Consider the following 19311-nt stretch of genomic DNA (forward strand, 5'->3'; position numbering starts at 1 on the left):
AATTTCTACACATTTCAATAATACCAAATTACCAATAACCCTGCTTTTTTATAATTATTTTGTAATATCTATATAAATTTGTATTTTATTTATATGTTCCCTATGTTTAATGCGGGTCATAATCTAGTTGCTATCTCAAATTGAACTAGTCATCCCGCTTTCTAATTTTATATTTTTTTGTCTGAATCTAAAATTTTGTTGAGAATTTAATCTAAACATCAAATTTTATTTCACATATGTAGAGGTTGTTAAAATTTGAAAAATGAAACGAAGAAAAAAGATTATTTGAAAATTTATAAAGCTCTATTTTAGGGGTGCATACATACATGTAAATGAAGTTGAATCATGAGTTTAAGATTTGAATTTTGAAGTTGACAATAATGATTCTATATCTATTTTCATCATTTTTGGTTTTCTTATCCATTGAAAATATCTTTAAATCTAGGTTAATTTTTTTTTGGCAGCTTGTTTACTAAAGCATGTATGTATCGAACCATATGGCATTTTTTGTTTATTATTTTTTTTTGTGTATCATTTTTAAAAAATTTAAACCAACAATTTAATTATGTCTAAAATTTCCAGTTATTTTTTTGGAAACATATTCTCAGAAGTTGGTGACTTCTTAAAAGGTATAGATACAAACTTTGAGCTTACATTGATGTTTCTATTTGCTAGCATATTGAATGTATCCCTTTTAATTCATTCTAAACATCAGTTGCAAGTAATCAGTACATCCAAATAGTCCATGAATGATATTTTTTTTAAAAACGACATACATCAAACACTCCAAATCAATTATCCAAAACTCTATTATTTATTGTATGCACCATTATAATTTGATCAACTACACAATGAATTTAGTAGCTCTGGTTCTTGAGAATATTCGGCTAAAAATGTATAAATGACCAAATTAAAAAAAAATCTGGTTTTATTAGACCTAAAACACTTGTAAAACGGATATTTTTTTGAAAACGGATAGGTTTTTATGTCATTTGCCCTATGATTCTAATAAAATTAATTTTTATATATATTTTTTTGATTTTGGTTAACAGAATTTCACTATAGAACTTGAACTTGTGTTGATAATGTCTTTTTGTGGAAGGAGTATAGAGTACTTCACGAGTTATTATCCGATCTTCCGACCCCATGGCCATTGCAATTGGCAATACTTCCAAAAGCAATTCAAAACCCCAGCTTACGACTTCACAGTATGATGCCATTCCCTCCTTTTCTGCCAACTTTTTTGCAGTCCCAATGCATTAATAAATCATAATTACGACGAGCATAAATTGACCTAACTTTCTTCGATGTGTGTAATTCAATCCGTTCACAAGAAAACCCCCAATCGAGTTCTTGGATTCAACCTTTCTTCCCCTCTCCAGCTGTAGGTTTGAGATGGAGATTCTTTATTGTTATCTCTTCTTCATGTTCATCTTCTCCGTTTCATCTGCTTCCGATCCTTTCTCAGAAGCACTATTGAGCTTGAAATCAGAGTTCACTGTTCCACCAGATGTTTTAAACGATTGGGTTATCCCTCAAGAACAAAACCCATCTCCAAATATTCATGCTTGTTCTTGGACGGGAGTACAATGCGATCAAAACTCGACAAAAGTCATCGGCTTAGACCTTTCTTTGAAAAATCTCAGTGGGGTTTTATCTGGGGTTCAGTTCAATCAGTTTGTTGACCTAATTGATCTAAACATAAGTCACAACTCGTTCTCCGGCGAACTCCCTATCGGGATCTTCAATCTCACCAGCTTGAAAACCCTTGACATTAGCAGAAACAATTTCTCCGGCGATTTCCCAATTGGAATATCCAATCTCCAGAACTTGGAAGTTCTTGATGCTTTCAGCAACAGCTTCTCGGGATCACTTCCGCCAGATGTCTGTGAAATTGCCTCTGTGAAAATTCTTAACTTTGCTGGAAGTTATTTCAGTGGACCCATTCCAGGAGCATACGGATCATGCAAAAGTCTCGATTTTCTTCACCTCGCAGGCAATTCTCTAACTGGGTATCTACCAATCGAGTTTGGACACCTTCAAACTGTCACTCACATGGAGATCGGATACAATTCTTATCAAGGAAACATCCCATGGCAATTTGGTAATATGAGTGAGCTCCAGTATCTCGATATAGCCGGAGCTAATCTTTCAGGTCCAATCCCAAAGGATTTAGGTAAATTAACCAAACTTAACACACTTTTCCTCTTCAAAAACCATCTCTCTGGTTTAATCCCAGTGGAAATCGGCAACATTTTGACTCTTTCAAGCCTAGATCTTTCCGACAACATGCTTTCCGGCCCTATTCCAGAGAGTTTTTCAGATTTGAAAAGCCTAAAATTGCTTAGCCTTATGTATAACGACATGAATGGTTCTATTCCCGAGGGCATCGCGAAGCTTCCAGAGCTCGAATCGCTTCTTATTTGGGATAATCTCTTTAGTGGCACACTTCCACAAGAATTGGGCAAACACTCTAAACTCATATATGTCGATGTTTCATCAAATGGTTTTGTGGGTGTGATTCCTCCCGATATATGTTCACAAGGTGCGTTAACGAAATTAATGCTCTTTTCGAATTATTTCACGGGTTCCCTTTCGTCAATTTCCAATTGTTCTTCTCTTATTCGTATTCGCCTCGAAGACAATTCGTTTTCCGGTGATATATCTTTGGATTTCAAGCTTCTTAGTAATGTCTCTTATATCGATTTATCTGGGAATAGGTTTACCAATGGGATTCCTTCTGATATATTTCTTGCTTCAAATCTCGAGTTTTTTAGCGTCTCTAATAATCCCGAACTTGGTGGGACCCTCCCGGAAAAAACATGGTCGTCGCCGGCGCTCCAGAACTTTTCAGCTTCTTCTTGCAATATCTCCGGCGAAATCCCTGGATTCCAGTTCTGTAAGTCGTTATACTCCATCGAATTGAACCAGAATCACTTATCCGGAATCATCCCAGAGAGTTTATCTGTTTGCAACAGCCTCGGAACATTAAATTTGGCCGGAAATAACTTTTCCGGCGAGATTCCGGCGAAGTTAGGAAACTCCATGAAGTTGAAATCTCTTAACTTGTCAAACAACGATCTTTCAGGTCCAATTCCATTTACATCAATGGAAATTACTTCCTTTCTTGGAAACCCAAACCTTTGTGGTGCACCCCTGGTAACCCCATGCCACAACGGGAATGGAATACACACCGGAATGGAATTAAGAAGCCGGAATCACAAAATAGCTTGGGTACTTATACTAAGTGCAATAGTAGTTGTACTCTTGGCTTCCCTTTTCGGGATCATTTACTATCGAAAACAAAACGTAAACCGGAACTGGAATCTCGATTCCTTCGGTGGATTACCAAATCTCACGGCTTCCGATGTTTTAAAAAGTTTTGATTCCATTGAAGCGATGGAATCCCCACATTCATCTAATTCCGTTTGCAAAGCGGTTTTGCTAACCGGGATGACCGTAATTGTGAGAAAAATCGAATGGGGGGCAAAAAGTTCGAATCTTTTGATGGATTTTGTGAACCGAATTGGGAATGCAAGACATAAGAACGTGATTCGGTTGTTGGGTTTTTGTTATGATAAGAATCTTGGGTATTTGTTGTATGAGTATTTGCCTAATGGGAATCTTGATGAAAAGATTGGAATCAAGAGAGATTGGGGTTCAAAACATCGGCTTGTGGTTAACATTGCAAAAGGGTTATGTTTTCTTCACCATGATTGTCGTCCGGCTATTTCTCATGGAAATTTGAAGGCAGGTAATGTGGTTTTTGATGAAAATATGGAGCCACGTTTGTCCGAATTCGCATTCAAAACAATATCTGCAATGGAATCAGGTAAACTATATATGAGTGTTTCTTTTAAGATAATGCAGAAATTAGTTGATAAGCTAGCTTATTTTTCGAGTTTTTTTAAGTTGTCTTGTATGGCAAGCCAAGAAGTAACTTATAAGCTAGCTTTTAAAAAAATTACTTAAATTAGTTTTTCAGTTTTTTAAACAATTTTCAAACATACCCTTAATTAATTATAAATCACATATTTTTCTAAATGCATTTTTGTGTCATTTTATATCTTCCAACTAGTTTATTAATTAGTTTTTACCAAATGTCATTTTTAGCAGCTAGTTTATAAGCCAGTAGCTAGCTTTTCAGTTAACAGTTAATTTTTCAGTTAGCAACTAGTTTTTCAGCTAATATGTCAAACATAGTCTTAATAGAAAAAGACAAAGTAGTTTTTTCCAATTAAGTCCATAACCTTTTACAAATTTCATTTATTTATTTTGGGCTAATCACAAAAATAACCAAAAGCAGAAAGTTAAAATCACAAAATAACCAACTTCGTAACTTTTATTACAAAATAGCCACCCATTTTGTACATGGGTTTTGTGAAATACCTTTTAAGACAAAATTGCATTGCGATTTCTTGCATTTAACAATTTTCTTGAAAATATTTTAAACATCATTTATCTATGACAGGCGAATACAACGGTGTCACGGATCACGAGTTGAAAGACGATATATTTAGCTTTGGGGAACTCGTTCTTGAAATTTTAACAAATGGAAAACGAAAAAAATGGGGAATGAGTGTACAACGGACACCGAAAGATGTTATTTTGAAGGAAATATATAATGAAAATGAAGTTGGTGCTTCTTCTTCTTCAAAGTCTACTCAAGAGGAAATAAAGGTTGTTCTTGAAGTTGTTCTTGGATGCACTACAAGCAAGGTTTCTGATAGGCCTTCAATGGAAGAAGTTCTAAAGATTCTTTCACGATTGAAATAATAATAAATCCCATGAGGAATTAAAGATGGATTGTGTATTTAATTAGTGTTTTGCATGTAGGGTTTTAGTTTATAAAAATGTTGATATGTGGTTTGTAAAATGGTTTTGTTTTTTGCTTGTTTTAGAATGTTATATGTTGCGAATTTATGGTGTAGATAAATTGTTTAGGCTCTTATTGATTAAAAAAACATGAAATAGTAGTTTTTACAGCTTTTCGTGTATGTTTTGCTTTTTGGGTGAGTTGATCATTTTGCTTTATTGAATTGTATTTTCGGATCCTAAGTTGATGTTTACACTTTGTTACTAGGGTAAAACCCTTCCTGGTGAAAAAGCATGAATAAAGTATATGTCATGTACCTACAAATGCGATTATATCTTCTTTTCTGTTTAAGTTTATTTTTTGTTATCAAGGTTAATAAAATTGTGATTTCATACGATCTTATCTAGGTAAATCTAGCCCGATCATATTAGGATCGGAGGGATGATCGTAAGATCGTTTGTAAAGTGAATCTAATATGAATCTTATAAAACTTTTTTGATTTGTTTATTGTTAAATGGTGTATTAGAAATGTATTTTTCATATTAGAAAGTATTTTTTGTTAATTGATGAATGAATAAGTTTTTTATGTTAAACGATTTTATATTGCATCCCAGTCTTTATAGACTTATATTATATATCCATTAGAATTTAAGATAAATCTTGCTTTATTTAGCCGGTTTAAGATGATCTAAAAATAATCCAATGGTTTTATTATTTTGTATTTTCTGACGATTGATAGTTGTCTAGCAAAAAACGAATCAACTAATAAATGCTAGAAGTGATAGAAATAGATGAGTAGGATAAACAAAAATAAGGGATATTAAGTAAAATTAACATAATCTCATGTAAACTTAAAGGAAATAACCCAAAATTTTACTTTTGTAAAATAATCGATTAGCCTCGAATGTTGTGTTCCGGATCGGAATTTGACTGGGTCGTTAGCATGGTAAAACTGGCCCGTTACTAAGGTCCCCTATATATATCACATTTCGAAGATTTAAGTTCAAATGGTATTTTAGACTTAAGCCAATCTCCATTCTGGTCATTTCACAATTCTTTTTTCTTTTTAAAGAGAATGTCTTCTGATAGTGAATAGTTCGAAGTTTTATCGGCAGTTACATATACATTGCATTAACTTAAGCACATTACATATTTAAATGTTGTCTAAAATACAAATATCTTATTAGGAACATGCACAACATGTCAGGAATGTAATGCATTTTTAGATAAAATATTTCCTTTGAAGTGGTTATTGCTATTTAAATCTTTTGTATGAGTAATAGTTATATTAAGAGCAACTAGAACATCTACCGAGCTAGAAAAAACATATCTAGAACACGAAGTTCATGTCCAAAAAGTGAAGAACTTGTTCGAAATAACGGTGAGCATTTGGACCTCTGGACCGTCTAGGTCCAGGACCAGTACCAGGACCAGGACTTGGACCTAGTAAGCCTCAACATGTCTGGTCCAAGGTTCACCAATTTCTACTAAATCAGTCTGATCCAAGAGCTAGGTCCGATTCAGTCTGGTCAGATTCGGTCCAAATACTTGCCCCTAGAGTCGTAATAGATAAACTAACTTTCGGTATGGCTTTTACGAGTTGTACCATATGCACCTAAAATTGTATACCGGAAAACTCAAACCTAGACATGCCTCAACAGGTCTGGTCCAAAGTCCACTAATTTCTGCTAAACCGGTTCGGTCCAAATTCTTACCCCTAGTCTGAAACACTAAGGACGAATCTAGAAACACAACAAACATTTATGGAACACACGAAAATCTTGTCTGAAATGGGATGCTAATATATAATTTTTGCAGCATGACAATATATATGATGTGATTCTCACAACAAAATTTAAACCATAATTGGATCAGGAAATTTTGGTTAGGCTGTAGCCTACCTCGACACAAGCGACACTTTTCTAGGTGCCTTTTTTGGTAGGTGGGTCAATGTCTCGATGAGTGTAGAAGACCACTTGTTACTATGTTATTATGTAACATCCCAAAAACCTAAATTTAAACCATAATTGGATCAGGAAATTATGGTTAGGCTGTAGCCTACCTCGACATAAGCGACACTTTTCTAGGTGCCTGTTTTGGTAGGTGGGTCAATGTCTCGATGAGTGTAGAAGGCCACTTGTTGCTATGTTATTATGTAACATCCCAAAAACCTAGAATAAAGTTTTCGTTTTTAACATAATATAACATCCATTTTTTATGTAAAGTTACATTCGGAATAAATCATTTGTTCATAAACCATTGTTCAAAAATTAGAGTTATAATGAAGACAATGCGGAATCTCGAATCATAAAGTTGTTGATGTGTGTGTACAGTCACGCCTTCGCAATTCGATAAGTACTTGCAAAATATTTAATCCACAACTGTAAGCACAAAGCTTAGTGAGTTCCCCAAAATATCTCATACAACACAACATAATAATCAGCTATGAGTTATCAACAACCCTAAGGACTATCAGTAGTCCTAGTAGGCTAACAGTATGCCCTGTAGATTAATAGCACACCTCACAGATTAACATTAACCCTAGGGACTATCAGCAGTCCATGGACTCACAACAGCCCAGGAGTTATCAGCATATCAGTTCACATATAATAGTTATCAACAATTAACACCCAGCTAGTCAACATGCACATACTACCACACGGACAAGCATAATGAGAGGACTCACCTTGCAAATAGCAGCTAGAAATACGAGAACTCTCGCACACAAGGTAAACAGGAACAACGAGACACCTAACAACAGTAAAGTCATACCATATCAACCTACATTCTTAAAAACCTATCTTGACCCAAAAAGTCAAGCATGGTCAAAAGTCAATGGTCACGTAGTGACCACTCACAGGTCACGTCATGACTAGAAAATGACAAACTAGTTGCGAACACATCTTACGACGTGACATGCTATTTCTCATGTCGTGAGATCTGTTCTAAACAGCTTTGAGCATTAATCTCATAATCCCTTAAGCCCTTAAGCCACTCCTTGAGACTTTCCAGAGGGTCTTCCCCAACCCAAAAGACCATAAAAATCGTGGATTTTCCTCACCATTATCTTGACCCTCTTCCGGGTCCTCATCAACGGCTGGTGCATCAGCCTCGACCAAGTTAAAAATCTTAGATCTACTAACCATGATTCATTTCTAAGCACCATAATAGATCCAAAATATCACAAGACATAGCCTTTGGAACAGGAGTTTTCCAAACTCCACTCAGTCAACATAAAGGGATCCAAAATAAGTTAAAAACCTTAGATCTACTAACCAAATGGCATAAATCATGGAGCTTGAATACTTATAAGGGTACATAATATGCTTAGAAGGTTGAAATGCTTCTAGATCTAGCTTCTTGGAGTCACAAACTATTTGCTTCTTCACCAAAGGAAAAACAGAAAGTATTAACTCTAAAAGATGGAAGGAAAAGGGCCTGAGATTTGTTCTTTGGATTTCAGGGGGTGGAGACTAATGAAAGACAAAACCTTAGGAGTTAGTGCCCTTAAATAAGGCTCAAGGCCCGAGATTAGGGTTAGCGTTTTGCGGTAGTATGTCACGCATAACACTTAGGCGTATCACGCCCTACGTGGCATAACCGCGACACGACCAAGAAACGACGTGTTGTGCCCCATAGCAAAGCCCTATTTCTCAAATTAAAATAAAAGGAATAACTTAACAAATACATATCAGATAACATGTGTTACAAAGAAGATGCAAATGTGTTTGAAACATACGAATCTACAAAATAATATATTAGTAATAAGATCCAATACCTTTATATTATGTAGAAAAAAGTATGCTATTTGTTGGTGGCATTTGTCTTTATATGTATAACGGTCTATCATTCTTCTCTCAATTATAACAATATAGAGAAATTTATAGAGTTTTCTTCAGGGGACCCTCCCAGATCTAGAAGATACACTTTTGCTCTCCATGTTTGTCTGTAGGAAATATAAGCACTCAATCGATCAATTATGAAATATAAGCACTCAAACAATCACAATTTGCTTCCCTTGTAACATGTTTCCTGTAATATCAACTAATATGTCCTTCAAGAAGTAACTTAACACTTTTTTTTTAGTCGATGATGGGATGCAAACGTGCGATCGAGCATGTCGGACTTGAAAATTATATGCAACCTTATCTTTTGTAGCCCTTAATCGTCGTTTACATTTTTTTCACAAACAAAGTGCTTCAAACTTGTCTATTTTCATCCACAATGCTAACTTAAAAGAAAGTGTTTGATGACTTCAGTCCGAAATACATCAACCATTTTATTCTTGTTAGCTTATTTTTGTTATAATTTAATTATATATTCAAGCAACTTAACAAGCAATTAACGATAACCCAACATTTTCTTACCAAAACAAAATTAAAGTTAAACTACAAAATTAATTTGTCAATAAACAAGGGTATCATCAAAATCCCTATTACAATAATAAAAAAACACATAATTCAAAATCGTAAACACCTCAGAATCCAAGCTTAGTCCTACGCCAGTGTCTGCGCTTTGCATTGTACCTGATTTAAATTTATAGCATGTAAGAACCTAAACGCATTTTCAATTGTTATCACTTTAAAGTTTTAACAAAAGATGATATTTTTAAGTGCAATCATGGGTAAAAACGTAAAATTGACCTGATGGTGTTGTCAGTCCTCATGCGAATCCAGTGAGGAATGGGCCTATTCTGCCTCATCTTCTTCGCAAGCTTCTTCTTGATCATGAATGACTTGTGTGACGGCTGTATACAAAAAAAAGGCGACTTATTTAACAGAAGAAAACTCAAATTTCACATCTAGAAAAACAGTTTTTGCTGTGTTTGGTTGGAAGGAATTGAAATCTCTAAGAACCGAATTCAATTAAGGGGAATATTGTGGAATTGGAATCTCTAAGAACTGAATTCAATCTAGGGTTAAAAAGGTAGCTTTATTTAACAAGGGTAAATGCAGAAATCGAATTCCATGGGATATAAGAAGAAATGATGAAACCAATTGGTAAGTAGATTTGTGATGTCTGGAATTGAATTCCATACTCATTTGGACGGGATTCAAAGGAATTGAATTCCAACTCTCATTATTCTCATTTTGTGAATTTGTACATAATCGAAACGCTTTCTATCTTCAATAACTAAATCTCTGCTTTCGACGTACTAAAGTAGCTTGGATCAAAGCAAATCGATTTAGCAATTAAACATTTAAAAGCCAAAACCGTAAATGCCCCAGAGACGAAATATAGATGCTTCGGAATCAAAATCAACCAAGTATTACGGTTTTACGAAACCTAAAATGTAAAAGTTCTAAATGCCAGATAGAAGCGAATTAGGGTTTGTAATTCGTAAGGAACAAACAGTAAACAAAAAAACCATGGGGAGAGATATTACCATGGCGGAGAATGGAGATCCTCCTGCTTCTTTCTCTAGTGTGGTTTGCTCAGACGACAGACGAAGGCAACGCTTTGAGACTAGTTTATATAGCTAGGGTTTCATTTGTGTGGGTTAGGCTTTAAGCCCAATTGTATTCTGGACTCCTTTGCCATGGTCCATAACAATAGGATCCATTAGATGTGGATAAAAAGGGTCCAATCATCCGGGTTTTTTTTAGGTTTAGTTCGGTCAATGTGTTAACTAATTTTTGGGAAAATGACTTTTGAGGGTAATTAACTTTTGCGTTTGTACTCATTTGGTCCCTTTTTTTTTTTTTTTTTTGTATTCAATATACCATCGAACTTGTTGTTGGTGTTTACCATGGCCCTTTTGACCGACTTTTGACCTGTGATAGCCGGTCAAAGGGTTATGGTGAACACAAACAACAAGTTCGATGGTATATTGAGTACAAAAAAAAAAGGAAATTGACCAAATGAGAACAAACGCAACAGTTGGTTACCCTCCTGATTCAATTTTCCTTTACTCATTTACAACAAATCCCACATCATCTCCTACTGATATTAATGACTTTATGAGATTCACTCTTGCTTCTCTTCAAAACATAACCTACGAAAGGACATTATTCATGCATGTACAACTTTGTAATGCACTTGAATATTTATTAGGGGAATCTTGACTAAGCAGGCGTATTTCATGACTACATTTACATTTCCAATCAAATGATTTATCGTATCATGGATTCTAGACAAGTCTACAAACGAGTGGAATCACATGTGCTATGATTTTTGAATTTACTTAGCTTTAAGCTCGAACTCATGAGATAAGATACAACATCAATATGTACAATATTATGGAGATGTGTCTACAAAAGCAGCATGATATTATCAGGGGCGGAACTCTTAAGGGGCCAGGGGAGGCCATGGCCCCCCTGGTTTTTAACCTGTTAATACCTTCATATATATATATATATATATATATATATATATATATATATATATATATATATATATATATATATAAGATTTAAGATTTTGTACAAGTTATTTAATTTAGAAGGACGTGGTTATAGAAACTTGAAAAGAAATCACCACAAAAGTAAAAATCTAAAGTATGCGAGGATACCTATAATTCCTAATTTGGAGGAAAACTTATCCTCCGAAAAGAAAATATTGAAAATTTTAGTTTTTAATAACCATGGAAACAAAATTTAAACATTAAAATATTAGAAGTAAAACTCAAAACCTAAACCTTAATAATCAGTTATCGACGCTTCTCTTTTGTAGTCACTGACGCTTCTCTTTTGTAGTCTCTGTTACATCGTTGTCAAAGTATTGTTACATGGTTGTTAAAGTATTTGAGTCGATGAACCCTTGCCATCGATTGTCAGGGCTCTCAGCCTCTCTGGCTTTCGCGACTCCGATCGCAGTAAATCTCTACAGCCTTGCTTTACATGTAAGTCGAACACCATACATCTTCTTTCCCTCTTCTCCTGTGTTTTGTTCTCTCTCTTATTAGAGATTTAGAGTTGCTTTAAGGTTTCTTTATTGCTTTTTATTTATCTGTGGATGGATATAGTACATTAGTAGACTATGCTCACATGTGCCTCTCTACGCTACACTGTGTCTCATCACAATCATTCAGACTACAACGATAGCTGCTGACTTTTTTTTATTATCCTTTCATAGATACTTACATAACATATGATTATTAGTTACATATATTTTATTAAGTTGTTTAGGAAATAGCTTTGTTTTTTTTTTCTTAAGAGACCATAATTTTATTTTTTTTTGACTAATGCGTATGACAGAATTTGAGACGTTGGCATGCTTTTATTATTCTTTTTTATTTTTGTGTTTATATTTGCATTGTTTAGTTGTCTAATTAGAGTTTGAGATAAATTGTTACAAAACTAATACTTAAATAAAAACTATAAGGTTTTTTTGATATATTATAAATGTAAACCAAATTAAGCTTTTTCATATTCTCTTTGTTTTTAAGTTTTAGTTTCGGCCCCCCTAATATTGTTGTTCGTGTTCCGCCCCTGGATATTGTACATATTGATGTTGTATATTATCCCATGAGTTCGATCTTAAAGCTAAGTAAACTCAAAAATCATAGCACTTGTGATTCCACTCGTTTGTAGATTTGTCTAGAATCCATGATATGATAAATCATTTGATTGCAAATGTAAATGTAGTCATGAAATGCGTCTACTTAGTCAAGATTCCCCTAACAAATATTCAAGTGCATTACAAAATTGTACATGCATTAATAATGTCCTTTCGTGAGTTATGTTTTGAAGAGAAGCAAGAATGAATCTCATAAAGTCATTAATATCAGTAGGAGATGATGTGAGATTTGTTGTAAATGAGTAAAGGGAAAATGAATCAGGAGGGTAACCAACTGTTGCGTTTGTTCTCATTTGGTCCCTTTCCTTTTCGTGTACTCAATATAACATCGAACTTGTTGTTTGTGTTCACCATAACCCTTTGACCGGCTATCACAGGTCAAAAGCCGGTCAAAAGGGCTATGGTAAACACCAACAACAAGTTCGATGGTATATTGAATACAAAAAAAAAATGACCAAATGAATACAAACACAAAATTAATTACCCTCAAGAGTCATTTTCCCTTTAGGTTATTACGGTTGGATTTCGGATTTTTGGTTCATTTCGGGTTTTTCCCCGGTCCTGTGCTGATGTTAATAAGTTAAATTTTATCAATTAATTATAATAATGATGTTATTAGTAACTAACAAAATACGCTAATTGGCTAAATTATTTGTTAAATAAATTAAACAATAGAGTTAAAGTAGTAGCAATGTGAGGAAGTCATCAAAGAGTAAGGTATTGTTTGTTTTTGAATAAGTAAACATGAACCACATCTATAGAAAATGATGTGTGATAAACTTTTGCAGTAAGGAAGAAAAGAACTATTTGTTATTTAAATTTTGTAAATTGTATAAAAATAATAAGTTTTTAACTTAAAAAACTTTTCGGATAATTTTAGTTTTACAATACTAAATATGCAACAATCATACCAAACGTCACCCTCAATGACTAAGCTTTATTTACTAAGTTGATATGCATGTGAATTTATTAAAATTTTAAATCGTTTATTTAAATGAGCTAATCAGCGGGTTTATTGCAGGTGATCACCAACCTAGCTGGTTGTGATGCATCATGGGTTATAGACTTCAGTGGGTGAGGTTAAGAGTTTGATTTTTGGCTGAACACATTTGGGGATTTTCCCTGGATTGACGTGGGTTCGATTCTTAGTTCCCTTTGGTGGTGAGTGGTGCCTCTCTTGGTGGCCCGCCAGGCATTCATAATCCATCAGGTCGGGTTACCCTCTATCTATTTGTCGGTTCAAAAAAAATATATATCAGTGGGTTTATCTTAACATAAATATGGATAAAAATAAAATATAGACAAAACTTCATAAATGGTCTTTGTGATTTTATAAAATCTGAAGTTTCGTTTCTAATTTTAAAAAACATCATGAATGGTCCTTGTGGTTTCAAAACTTAGAAAAAAAAGGTCATTGTGGCTTACTCCGTCAGTATTTGTCCGTTAAATGAATGACATTTCCGTCATTTCGCTATCCGCTGGACCATTTATGAAGTTTTGTCTTATTTAAAAAAATAAAAAATAAGTCTTGGACGGTCGCCCCTATCGTCCACCTCTGGGACGGGTCTGCAACTTAGAACAAGATAGAGACCATAAACTACGTAAGATATCCATAGTCAAACCATTAAACCATTAAGGGTGTGTTCGGCAGTCGACACAGAGCATTTGAGTGCTTCATAGTTTAGTCTACTACAAATTTCGTTTCATTTAGATTACTCCCTTTAAAAGTAATATATTTTTATTTACAATCTTTATATCCATACGTTTATTATGAATGTATGTATGGATGTTTTTTTAATAAAATCGTAAGTAAAAATATATTATATTTTAACAAGAGTAATGGTACTGAAAGTTGTAGTAGACTCAAAAAACGAACACGGTGATATAAAGATCGTTAAAATCTGATATAATATGAAGAAGTTATGACGTACAGAACATAAGACCTAATCAAACCACAAAACCTACGCAACCAAGCTGTCGAGATTGCGATTGACATAAGCATCAACAAGGGGCGGAACCAGAACTTTTCATTAGGGGTAGCATAATTTTTTCTTCACCGACAATAGCAATGCAATTTGTTTTTACCGGTAATAACAATGCACTTAAATCTTTTACGAATTATCATAATAGTCAAGTACTTGCATTTCGCTACAATATGGGTGATGTAATATATTTGTTACATATTTGCTATTGTCTTTTCACTAAAAAAATATAAGTACATATTATGGGTAAAAATACAATACTTTTAAAAGACATCTATTTTTAAAAAGGAATATTTGAACAAAGGAAGTAAATGTTTAATTTAATACAATTTTGGAAGCCTATATCAACTCACTTGCACTCCATCTTGTGTTTGCTCCAGAAGTTTCATGGTAATTTGTTTTGGTACTTTTGATTTGTAATATGTACTTAAATTACGAACACTACACCAACCTACCCACACCTAACAATATTTTTATTTGTAGGAACTATAACATATTCGCAATTTCCAGAAATGGGGCAATGAACCAAATATGTCATTCGGATGAAGATATTAATAATCCTTTAAATTGAAATCATTATCCTTGAAAAGGAGCTCAAATTAAATAATAATAATTTATTGCTTTTGTGATTAACTCATAGGGGGCACAATAAATAAGGCATATCCACTTTCAATATATGATGCATCAAAAATCAAAAAAACAATGTCTAATTAGAGAATTCGGATTATCTTCTATTGGAAGTTAGAGAAATTTAAAAACAAGACCTAATGGAAGGTTGTATAGATCAAAGGGAGAAATCTAAAAACCTAGAACTAACGAATCAAATCATGATTGCCTTCAATTGGAAATTGGAGAAATTTGGGTTACCTCCATTGTGAAATTGGAGAAACTAACTTTACCTTCGTCTTCATCTCTTAGTAAGGAGTAGCACAACCCATCTATCTTTTCTCCCAGAGTATTTGCTTGCGGCACATTAGAATTAGATATGCAACCGGAGTACATTCAATCTTAGACAAAATTGAGGGGTAGCACGTGCTACCCCTGCCAACCAATTGGTTTCGCCTCTGACATCAACAACCTCAAACACCTTATCAATGATTGTCCCACGTAAGATGTCGTGAGAAAAAATCTTAAAAAATCATTTATAGTATTGAATGAGTACAAAAACAAAAAGATTTATTTTGAAACAAAAAAATATTAAGGACTAAATAAATACAAAAATATCAATGACTAAATGTATACAAAATGAGAAATACATTACCCTATTAAATTATTTTTCCCGACTAACTTAAAGTACTCGGTCATAAAGACCGAATGTATACAATTTAACTAATTGAATGGGTAAATAATAAAAAAAAAAAACTTAGGACCCAAAAATATATAAATCAAAAAATAGTTACCTTTTAAATATTATCCCAATATAATTTTGTCGACTAAAAAATTACGTTATACCCCGACTTTTTACTTCGTCCGGTTGTAATGTTGACGGCTGGATGAAACGCAACATTTGAAGCGAAGTCGGTAGATTTAAAATACGAATCCAACCCCCTTTTTTTCGTTCATAAAGCAAAAACCTAAAGATTTCTTCCCCTATATTCGATCGTCATTGCAACGCAATTCAGAAATCCATATCTAGAATCACTATAATCCTTCTTATCGACCCACGAATTCGGCACTATTTTTCCATTATCGATCACCTACTCACCATCTTCAACTCTGTAGTTGAAACCCTAATCCTGATTTGTCTCAATTAGATTCAGTCATTTGCCAAAGAGAGGCGGAAGAAGATGAAGATCACCGCGTTACTAGTGTTGAAGTGCGACGCGAGATCCGACGGATCGGAACCCGTGATACTAGCAAACGCGACAGATGTGAGTCATTTTGGGTACTTCCAGAGAGTCACCGTCAAGCAGTTCATCGTCTTCGTTGGTCGGACCGTCGCCAAACGCACCCCTCCCGATCAACGCCAATCCGTCCAACACGAAGGTTTGTCTTTCACTTTCATCTTACTCGATTTCTCATCAAATTGATCAGTTGATCCTAATTTTAAGTTTTTAATCAATCATTGTTCTACCAATTTCGATATCATTGAGATTTGGAACTTGGAGTTTGGACTAGTATTAGGTTAAATTATAGATCTTTGCTTTCGTTGAAGAAATGATCTGACTATTATCTAATTGAATTTGTTTAATCTGTGGTAAAGAGTATAAGGTGCATTCATACAACAGAAATGGTCTATGTGCGGTGGGCTTCATGGATGATCACTATCCCGTTAGAAGTGCTTTCTCTGTATTGAATAAGGTAAAACATCCATATCACTTCCATCTTAAGAACAAATTGTCTTTCAGAAGATTCAGATGCCATAACTAATTGTTCTTGATCAGGTAATAGATGAGTATCAAAAGTGTTTTGGTGATTCATGGAGGACAATACAAGCTGATAGCACCCAACCTTGGCCTTATCTAAACGAAGCTTTAACCAAATTTCAGGTAAATTTCTACTTTTTAGACTTTAATTTCTTAATCTTAATCTTTAAGCTTCGTTAATTGATTTTTAATCTCCTTAGGATCCTGCTGAGGCAGATAAGCTGTTGAAAATTCAGAGGGAATTAGATGAAACCAAAATTATCCTTGTAAGCATATTCGTATTTATTGTCATATTTTATATATAAATATGTGAGATATTTTAATTTATTTTGCTTTGTTGTATATTTTTTACAGCATAAAACCATTGATAGTGTTCTTGAAAGAGGGGTAAAACTTGACAGTTTAGTTGAAAAGAGTTCAGATCTGAGTGCAGCTTCACAGGTACATGTTTATTACTTTCCAAAAATAACTATGAATGATTTTTTACTTTTAGTTATTTGAAATGCATATAGTTTAATATTTTCAAACTATATTTAATCAAATTAAATGTTCCCAAGAAGTAGAGAGAAATAACAAGAATTATGGTGTTGATTGTGAAAAACAGATGTTCTACAAGCAAGCAAAGAAGACAAATCAATGTTGCACAATATTATGAGAGTAGAAATTCTTATGACACACTTTTCACTTGATTTTAAGTAAAAGGTTTTTCACTTTCATGTTTTGAATCATTTGGAGATAAGTTACATGTAATATTTGTGTCTACTATTTCTAAAGCCTAAATCCCATGTACCATAATACTACTCATGATGTCTATGTTTATGTTATTTGTAATATTTTTTAACTAAAAGTTTTTGATATCTTTTAAAAAGCTAAAAGTTTAAGCTCTCAAAAACAAGTAAAAACTCTAAAAATACTTCTATAACTTGTCTAATTTGAATTCTACTAGGTTATAATATATTAAGTATTGACTGAATTTAAAACTCTGTTCCAACATCAAATTACATCCTAGTTACATTCTTAAAATGTTTAAATCACAAATATAAGAAATTAAAGTTCAAGTATGACTTTTCATTTCTTCAAAATTTACACTTGATCAAGTCTTAAGTCAAAATCACACCCTAATTTTTATTGGTATAGTTTCAAATAGGGAAAAATACAGAAAAATCCAATCAAGTATACATGTATATGCAGAAACATTCTTATATTATTTTTATATTCAGAAAAACCCTTATATTAATAGTTACCATTCGAAAAAGACCAAAATACGGGGTTTTAAGAGAAATTGACAACTAAAAATTTAATGTCTCTTACATTTTTGTTTATCAATATGACACTGATTTTAATTGGGATAAAAACAATTAGTTAAGGAGGGGAAAATCAACCATATAAAAAATACACTAGAATGAAAGTATGTATTTCGGTTTGACATGTTTTTGCATATAGTCGAAGAAGTATAAGGAATATGTATATCATATCATATTTTTAGCTGATCGTTTCTCTTTAAAATCTACAATTTGGTTTTATTTGCAATGTAAATAATAATATAAGGGTTTTTTTGAATATAAAAATAATGTAAGGGTTTTTCTGCATATACATGTATAATTGATTGGGCTTTTCTGCATTTTTCCCTTTCAAATACATGAAACTTTTCCATATAATTTCTTATATTAAGATATCAAAAGATAAAGTTTGAATCCATTTTATTGGAAAGAATATTTGAATTATTGTTTGGGTATTTCTTTTTAGCCGAGTTATTTATGAACGATTGCATGAATTGCATTTCTTGATGTCCTTTATCGAAATTGAACCCACAATTCAAAACAATTATAAGTTTGAAGTAAAATATTCTTATAAAATCATGTCAATATTATTATTTAAAACTCATTTTGATGTTCAAAAACTAAAAACATAATAACCGGTTTTTAATTATGATTTCTGAACGCGCCACCCTGTTTTCCAGTTTTAAATCAATCGCCGCTAAAAAACCCACAAAACATGAAACAGAAAATCATCGGCACAAAGGTAGCATTAACATTTGAGGCTCAGATCTGTTATTTTGATCGGAAAAAATGGGCCAGCACCGCCATGGCTGCAACAACGGTTGCCCCGCCAAGATACGGGCTGAAATTTCACCATTTCCCCAATCTGATGCTCAGATCAACTACAAAAAAAACGAAATCATCACAGCCTCCTTATAACCAAATCCAATCTACAGGCGACAAATTATAAGAAAGGAACATGGAAGTAGAATGATTAATGAAAGCGCACAGAAAGAGCGTGAAGAAACAACAAAAGAAGCGATTGGAAATTTCAGACTCACACACCTGTTGGTGAGTGGAAATTAGCTTTCTTTTGTGCTCGATCATACAAGTTGTTGATTGTTATGGTTCATGAAAAAAGGGAAAATGAAATCATTGACTCGTATGATCCGATCGGCGCTCAATGGCATGGATCTGGTCATACGGCGGAGAACGAGAGGCAACCACCCTTGAAAACCTCGATCTCACTCGCCGGAGCCTCTTTCATGTCTGTCTGAGCATCTAATTCAAATCCCCTTTCTTCTTGGGAACTTACGAGTCCCGATTGGTGTATATTAGTCACACCAAAGTTATCATTATGGTCCTTTGTT

The 19311-nt window shown here is 33.6% G+C and overlaps 3 protein-coding genes across 3 annotated transcripts; 2 read left to right on the forward strand and 1 right to left on the reverse strand.

Annotated features, from left to right (window-relative positions):
• Positions 1-1105: 1105 nt before the first annotated feature.
• Positions 1106-4985, forward strand: LOC111880310 (leucine-rich repeat receptor-like protein kinase TDR). The gene is made up of 2 exons (XM_023876729.3): positions 1106-3832; positions 4472-4985. The coding sequence occupies exons 1-2, from the start codon at positions 1396-1398 to the stop codon at positions 4774-4776; spliced, it is 2742 nt and encodes a 913-aa protein (XP_023732497.1). The 5' UTR covers positions 1106-1395; the 3' UTR covers positions 4777-4985.
• A 4172-nt stretch (positions 4986-9157) lies between these two features.
• On the reverse strand, positions 9158-10342 carry LOC111880312 (60S ribosomal protein L39-1). The gene is made up of 3 exons (XM_023876731.3): positions 10203-10342; positions 9460-9563; positions 9158-9342 (listed from the first exon to the last, which is right to left on the reverse strand). The coding sequence occupies exons 1-3, from the start codon at positions 10203-10205 to the stop codon at positions 9294-9296; spliced, it is 156 nt and encodes a 51-aa protein (XP_023732499.1). The 5' UTR covers positions 10206-10342; the 3' UTR covers positions 9158-9293.
• A 5488-nt stretch (positions 10343-15830) lies between these two features.
• Positions 15831-17486, forward strand: LOC111880311 (VAMP-like protein YKT61). Its single transcript, XM_023876730.1, has 6 exons — positions 15831-16302; positions 16520-16617; positions 16701-16805; positions 16883-16948; positions 17037-17123; positions 17287-17486. Exons 1-6 carry the CDS (start codon positions 16104-16106, stop codon positions 17335-17337), a joined length of 606 nt encoding a protein of 201 aa, XP_023732498.1. The 5' UTR covers positions 15831-16103; the 3' UTR covers positions 17338-17486.
• Positions 17487-19311: the final 1825 nt, after the last annotated feature.

The sequence above is a fragment of the Lactuca sativa genome, chromosome 7, assembly GCF_002870075.4.
Source record: "Lactuca sativa cultivar Salinas chromosome 7, Lsat_Salinas_v11, whole genome shotgun sequence".
NCBI lineage: Eukaryota > Viridiplantae > Streptophyta > Magnoliopsida > Asterales > Asteraceae > Lactuca > Lactuca sativa.